This window comes from Anopheles moucheti, chromosome 2 (genome assembly GCF_943734755.1).
Source record: "Anopheles moucheti chromosome 2, idAnoMoucSN_F20_07, whole genome shotgun sequence".
NCBI classification, from domain to species: Eukaryota; Metazoa; Arthropoda; class Insecta; order Diptera; family Culicidae; genus Anopheles; species Anopheles moucheti.
The window spans coordinates 52,225,664-52,232,830 of record NC_069140.1 but is presented as its reverse complement, the minus strand read 5'-3'; the positions used below and the strand labels follow the sequence as shown (position 1 = coordinate 52,232,830).

Here is a 7,167-nt window from a genome sequence, read left to right as displayed (position 1 = left end):
ACAAAAACATGAACAAAGAATTATTAAGACAATGGACGGTGGATTATTGGAGCGACAATTAGTGCGCGTTACGTACGGGTGGCAGGCAGAGGCAGGTGGAGGAAAGCTAGATAAGAACAGGCAAAACCAGCTGATGGAATGCGTGGGGGATGGAAGTAAAACAGAATTAGGAGACAAAACACCCTTTTAAGAGAAAAAAAAACTAAAACAAAGCTTTCCTTCCTTGCTTCTCTAAACACCGCAAGCGTCAGACGTTTGTATTTAACTTGTAGGAACGATTGTTTTCCTCTGTTTTTTTTCCTTTCTTCGGAAGTAGAGCATTCATCCACAAAGTGTATAAACTCCTTTGACTTATTATTATAATGAAATAGAGAAAAAAAACATATAAAAAAGCGCACGTGTAGTTATCATTTCAAAGTGGGGTGGGTGGTTGTGAGATGTGAAAGAAAATGGGGTACAAAAAAGTTAACCAAAAACCGAAAAAGGATACACTGAGTCAACACTAGCACTTCTACCGGACCAATCATTTTGACTAGTAAATTTGCTTCTAGTCATATAACTTTTTTGTTGATGTGATAGTGTTACAGGTCGTTTCTATAATTAAAAATCTCTCACGAACATTAAAACATAGTCTTGAACTCTTCAAAATTGTTTACTAAAAACTCAAGCAGTAAATAAACGCTTAGTTCCCGTGATAATTTACGCTGGTTTATGATCGTTTGAAAAGAGAACTACACTCAAATTTGTTTACCTCACACGGTCCAATGATGGCGTAAATCGCAGTTAGAATGACGTGCCAATGGCACTGCGGCATAAAGGGCGATTAAAAGGGAGAGCTTTTTGTCAGGGGGTGTTTTATTTTGGGTGGGATGGGATGAAGTTCGGTAAACCACCGGTTCGTTCGGTCGCGTCATACTTACTCCAGAGTTATTTTTGGTCAAAGATGATGATGGCTTCGCTTTCGCTCACAGATATCCTTCCGCGTTCTGTGCGTTCCGCGCCCTGGAATAATCGAATAGACCGAATTGCGTAGGAGTTTTGCGCCTTATCGGTGGCCAATTTACTTTGTTGCCTCTGGAGCAGCAAGTCAAAGGTCACGGCAGAGTAGGGGTAGGAATGGTTTCGAACGAAAGACGACGGGTGTGGGAAGGATCTATTTTTGGCCTACCGATTGCGCGCTTCGATGAAAGTTTGGGAGAGGGGAGAGAAGGTGCACTAAAAATAGTCGCGGCTGGCAAGTGGACGCGTTCAAGACGGTGGTTCGATGCTGCATATGGGGGACACTAGCAGATGGATGACATTTAGCGAAAAAATTAATGATTTTAAATAAATAAAACTGTTCATTGTTTATAATTGAAATGTTTTAATATTTTTCTTCCTCTTTTATGTCTACCGATGTAAACTTCATCTATTGTTGCAAACTAGTTTGTTAGGAGAATCATTTTCTATAGAATGTATAAAGTAATGTTCGCAAAAATTTGTATGTATCGGAACTATGTATAATTAAAATACATCTTTAAAACATTTTGATGATTAGCTTGCCTAATGTGGAAACTTTTTTCATAGCTTTGCAGGTGGTATTTGCTCTTCTAAGTTCTGAAAAGTATTGTTTGAACCCAGTGGTGTTTTTGATAGCTTTCACACGACAGCACCGGGACGAAATCCCCTCCGAACCGGTTCCCCCAAGGCAAGGATTGAATATCCGGCTAAATAAATCTTTATGTAGACTACAAAAATAATATTTTCCACCAAGGAATTTAAGTAGTCTTAATCATTTAAATCTAAACTAAATATTTAAAGTAATTGGACCATAGTGATGGGTATGTGGTTTCACTGTTGTTGAGTGGTTGAAAATGGTCAATTTAGTTGATCGCGTGGATTACCAAATGTACATTTTTTTTAGTTCATGTTATATTGTCAAAATTTCTTAAAAATAAGTTGAAACTGTCCCATAAATCAATGCAGCGCACAGACAGCATTGAAACTGTCAATTCAAACAGGTTTTTCGATGCTGTCAGTTCTCCGCTGTCAAATCACTGCGATAGGGCGAAATTTGTTCGGGGCGAAAATATGTGTTTTCGAACTAGACTGGATTTTGAATTTAAATATTTATAATATTTCTTGCGATTTATCAATATTTCACCTGATTGAGTATGTGTTTGTATTGCCAATCGCAGCAAGAGACAGATAAAATAGTGAAATAGATTTTATAAGAACGAAGTTGGTGGTTTTTTGAAGAAAAATGTCAATTTCTTTCTCCACTATGGGTTAATGCATGTTTTCAAAACGGTATAAAATTATGTTTTATTTAAATTGAGGTCGTAAATGTAATTGAAACTGTAGAAATATGAATTCAGAATTCATTTTATTGCTTGTTTTACAGGTTCCTAACTTTTTCTTCAGATAATTTGGATTATTGCAGCTCGGCAAAAACGTGCGTTTATTATGAACTATGGGCATTTGAATACATGGTAAAAATATGATCAACAATGACAGCTGCCATTCAGTATTGGCTAAACAGATTTATAAATTAAATGCATTTATCGACATTTTAGCTAACGCAAGAAGCGTTTTACAAGCTTTCCGTGCAATATTCTTTCAGTATGGCGCTTTAGAATGGTATTTACGATAACATTTCATTGCCATTTTCCCTGGTGGAATTCGTGCTGACAACGTAAACAACAACTTAGCAATCACGTCAATGTTCGACCACGTCAGTGAAATCGAACGGTGAATAGTTTTTTTTGAGTGCAGATCTGGTACGGACACCGGTGTGGGAAAGCTTAATCCAAATTTGTACGTGCCACTCCGCGGTAAGTCCACGCCATCGTTAGCGCACTTGAGCAAGCACCTCACCACACGGTCTGGCGATCAATTTTCAGTACCCGATTCTTTGAACGTACGCGGAATAAAACGGCCGTGGCTTGCAAAATCGGGAATTGATTTCAAACGCGGTGTTGGCCTGGATTGAGGGTGATTGGCCCTGGAATAACGGCTGTTAGAAACGTAAAGGTAACTAAGGCGATCAAACGATACGACTTTCGAGGTGTGTGGTGCAAAGTTTAACTCATGTTTTGTATTGTTTTTTTGTTAGCGCCTTCGTAGCGGAATTTGTTAAGCATGGGTACACGTCACCGGATGTGTACGACGGCTGGCCATACGGGCCGAATGGTGCTGCTTGTCACACTGTCGGTGATGGCCTTATTTGTGACCGTTGCCAACAGTGCCGCCGTAATGTCGGTGGATCTGGGCAGCGAATGGATGAAGGTGGGTGTCGTTTCACCGGGCGTTCCGATGGAGATTGCGCTCAACAAGGAATCGAAGCGGAAAACACCGACAACCATCGCGTTCCGCAACGGGGACCGCGTGTTCGGTGAGGACGCACAGACATTGGGCGTTCGCTTTCCGACCAACAGCTTTGGCTATTTGGTGGATTTGATCGGCAAAACGATCGATAATCCGATGGTGGATTTGTACCGGTGAGTAAAGTGAACAAGCAGTAGTTTGGCTTGGTATTGTGCGTGCGATGCTAACATTACTGTTTCATTTGCAGTAAACGTTTCCCGTACTACGACATCGTGGAGGATCCCGTACGACATACGGTCGTTTTCCGTGCGGGTGAAGAACGGTACACAATCGAGGAACTGATCGCACAGCTTCTGCAGGTTGCGAAAACCTACGCGGAAGATTCTACCGGACAGCCCATTAGCGAGTGTGTACTGATTGTGCCCGGATTTTACGGGCAGGCCGAACGTACGGCACTGGTTTCCGCTGCACGGTTAGCGAATCTGAAGGTGCTACAGCTCATCAACGATTACACGGCCGTTGCGCTCAATTACGGCATCTTCCGTCGAAAGGAAATCAACGAAACGGCACAGTACTTCCTGTTTTACGATATGGGCGCGTACAAAACGTCCGCTGCAGTGGTCAGCTATCAGCTGGCAAAGGACAAAGCTACACGGGAAACGCATCCAGTGGTGCAAGTGCTTGGTGTTGGGTTCGATCGCACCCTCGGTGGATTGGAGATGCAGGTGCGCCTCCGCGATTACCTTGGCCAGGAGTTTAACAAGCTGGGCAAAACCAAAACGGACGTGTTTACCAATCCGCGTGCGATGGCAAAGCTGTTCAAGGAAGCGGGCCGGCTAAAGAACGTGCTCAGTGCCAACACGGAACACTACGCCCAGATCGAGGGTTTGCTCGACGAGCAAGATTTCCGATTGCTGGTATCTCGCGAACAGTTTGAAGGATTGTGCAAAGATTTGTACGACCGAGTAACCGCACCGTTGGATAAGGCACTCGCTGCCTCCGGTTTGGCGCTGGATGTAATCAACCAGGTGGTACTGTTCGGCGGCAATACACGTGTGCCGAAGGTGCAGGACATACTGCGGTCGCACATTGGGCAGGAGTTGGCAAAGAACCTGAACGCGGACGAAGCAGCCTGCATGGGAGCCGTCTACCGGGCGGCGGATCTAGCTACCGGCTTCAAGGTAAAGAAGTTCATCACCAAGGATGCGGTTCTGTTTCCGATTCAGGTGGTGTTCGATCGGGAGGGTGAAAGTGGCGCTACACGACAGGTACGCCGAACACTGTTCGGTTCGATGAATTCGTACCCCCAGAAGAAGGTTATCACGTTCAACAAGCATACGGATGATTTCGAGTTCACCGTACAGTACGCGGAACTGGACTCGGTACTGAGAGGCGAAACTGGAACGCTCGGTTCGGTGGATTTGGCGCGCGTTAAGCTGAGTGAGGTTGCCAAAAAACTGAAATCGAACGTAGTAGAGAATGTTGAATCGAAGGGTATTAAGGCACACTTTATGCTAGACGATTCCGGCATATTCTCGCTTGCCAACGTTGAGTTGGTGCTGGAGAAAACGGTCACCAAGGAGGAGGATGAGGACGAGAGCACATTCCAGAAGATTGGCAACACGATCAGCAAACTGTTTTCGGGCGATTCCACTGATAAGCCGGCAGAGAAGGTAACGGAAGGTGGAGCGGAAAAGGATGAAGATGAAACGGCCGATGGAAAGGATGCGAAGGACGGCAAAGAATCGGAGGAGCAGGATAAACAGCCACCGAAGGACAAAGAAGCTGACGCAGCGAAGTATGCAAAATCGGACGGTAAGGAAGGTTCCACTGGCGGAGAGTCGGAGAAAAAGACCGACGAAGGTGCGGATGCGAAAAATGCGACCGTGAAACCAAAGATTGTAACGCTGAAGGAGACGATCCCGTCTAAGGTGGAGCTTACGTATGTGGTACCGCTCGAGGGCGATCTGTTCGATGCGTCCGCCAAACGTATGGCCGCGCTGGATGAGGTGGACAATGCGAAGAAACGTCGCGAAACGGCACTGAATGCGCTGGAAAGCTTCGTGATCGATGCGCAGGTCAAGATGGACGAGGAGGAGTATGCATCATGTGCCACGGAGGACGAGATCGCTTCCATCCGGCAACGTTGCGGTGAGATTTCCGAGTGGCTGTACGAGGACGGTTCTGATGCCGATGCGGACACGTACGAGAAAAAGCTAGAGGAGTTGCGTACGGTGGCGAACGAGGTGTACGCACGGCACTGGGAGCATGAGGAGCGACCCCAAGCATTGAACGCACTGAAACAGATGATAAACGGTTCCGAAGGGTTCCTGCGCAATGCTCGCAACCTGACGAAGGATAGCAACCCGGAGAAGGATGTGTTTACGGCGGTGGAGATTGAAACGCTCGAGAAGGCGATCCGCAGCACGATCGAGTGGCGTGATGCGGAGGTGGCCGAGCAGGAGAAGCTTGCTCGGAATGTGGCGGTACGGCTGACGGTGAAGGACATTACCGATCGTATGGGAATGCTGGACCGTGAGGTGAAGTATTTGGTGAACAAGTTGAAACTATGGCGCCCGAAGGTGAAACCAACACCACCACCAAAACCGGAGAAAACGGCTAAGGAAGGTGAGAAGGAAGAAACATCGGGTGAGGAAAAATCTGACGACCCGGTACTGGAACAAACGCCAGCAAAGGATGCAACCGAATCGGGCAGTTCGGAAGACGGTAACGGGGCAACGGTGGAGGACATTGAACCGACTGCAACGCGAAAGGAGCACGAGGGTGAAGAAGGTGATCATACGGAACTGTAAAGGCAACTGGAGTAGAGGGTAGCCTAGGTTTAGCACAATTCGAAGCACGTGGTCTAATTCACCAACACATTGGTATTTCATTTGTTGAAGCATCTTTAAACTCACCCCTCCACGTTCCATATTGCCACTCGACCAAGATTAATAGAAAGGCAGCCCCGTATTTATTTTCACCCATTAGCGAAAATTGTCCAGCAAAGAGTAGCGAGGAGCAAGCTGCTCAACAAAGAACCTCCCTTCTGTATCGGTCACCTTCCCGTGCGATGATCATTCCTTGCGGTTTGCTTACGATGGATAGTGAGAAGGATGAGACTGCTGTCCTGATCCTGGTAATAGGTCCTTGTCCTGAGTTTTTGGTAATAATAGTCTTTGTAGATGCTATGTAGGAGGCGAACAGACAGAATGTAGGGAACAATAGATTGGCTATGTGTGCACCAAGTTAGAGAAAATGGCCACGATGTACTCGTTTTTTTTCACGGTGAGCATTAACTAAAATTGCAAGAACTGAATCAAGCGCCGTTTTGAAGGCTTGTAGGCAATACGTGATGGCGCAGCAGGATGTTTTTCTTTTTTGGTAAAAGTATGTGAATACAGTCCAGACAGCAAAACCCCACTAAGCGGCAGGCGGGACGACGACGTAGGAGAACGGATAACATACACAATCGACATTTACTCTAAGTAACGCTGCACGGCTGTGGGATGCGTAGCGTTGAATATCGATCGTTAGCTGAAAAATGGTGATAAAGTATAGCGAACTTAAGGATCGTATTTTTCGGTGAGTTTGGTTATACTGTGTTATGGAAAGAAATTAAGCTGAGTTTTAGTTTTTTGTGTGTATTTTGTGTTTGGTAGTTGGGAGTAGAATTAATATTTCTGTAAAGATAGTTTAAGAATTTTTTCATAATTTATTTTTTAGGACAAAGAACTCCTGCCGTATCGATGTGGTTATAATATCCCTATATTAATTTATTATAACATCTTTGAAAAAGCCACTAAAGATCGACATCCACCCGCATTGTTCTAATTGTAATCGAAAAATTTTGCATGGTTA

At 45.0% G+C, this 7,167-nt stretch overlaps 1 protein-coding gene across 2 annotated transcripts; it reads left to right on the top strand.

The window, feature by feature from the left end:
- The first annotated feature begins 2,755 nt into the window (after nt 1-2,755).
- Nucleotides 2,756-6,877, top strand: LOC128296920 (hypoxia up-regulated protein 1). 2 transcript variants are annotated; one of them, XM_053032450.1, is made up of 4 exons: nt 2,756-2,813; nt 2,883-3,012; nt 3,095-3,479; nt 3,554-6,877. In XM_053032450.1, the coding sequence occupies exons 3-4, from the start codon at nt 3,121-3,123 to the stop codon at nt 6,117-6,119; spliced, it is 2,925 nt and encodes a 974-aa protein (XP_052888410.1). In that variant the 5' UTR covers nt 2,756-2,813; nt 2,883-3,012; nt 3,095-3,120; the 3' UTR covers nt 6,120-6,877. The 2 variants fall into 2 exon arrangements, with proteins under 2 accessions (XP_052888410.1, XP_052888411.1); XM_053032451.1 differs by having other exon boundaries at nt 2,773-3,012.
- Nucleotides 6,878-7,167: the final 290 nt, after the last annotated feature.

Bases quoted from the DNA above. Each gene is read 5' to 3' on its own strand.
- LOC128296920 (XM_053032450.1), top strand. From the start codon at position 3,121: ATGGGTACACGTCACCGGATGTGTACGACGGCTGGCCATACGGGCCGA. The intron at 3,480-3,553 runs GTGAGTAAAGTG...TTTCATTTGCAG, and splicing joins CCGATGGTGGATTTGTACCG to TAAACGTTTCCCGTACTACG.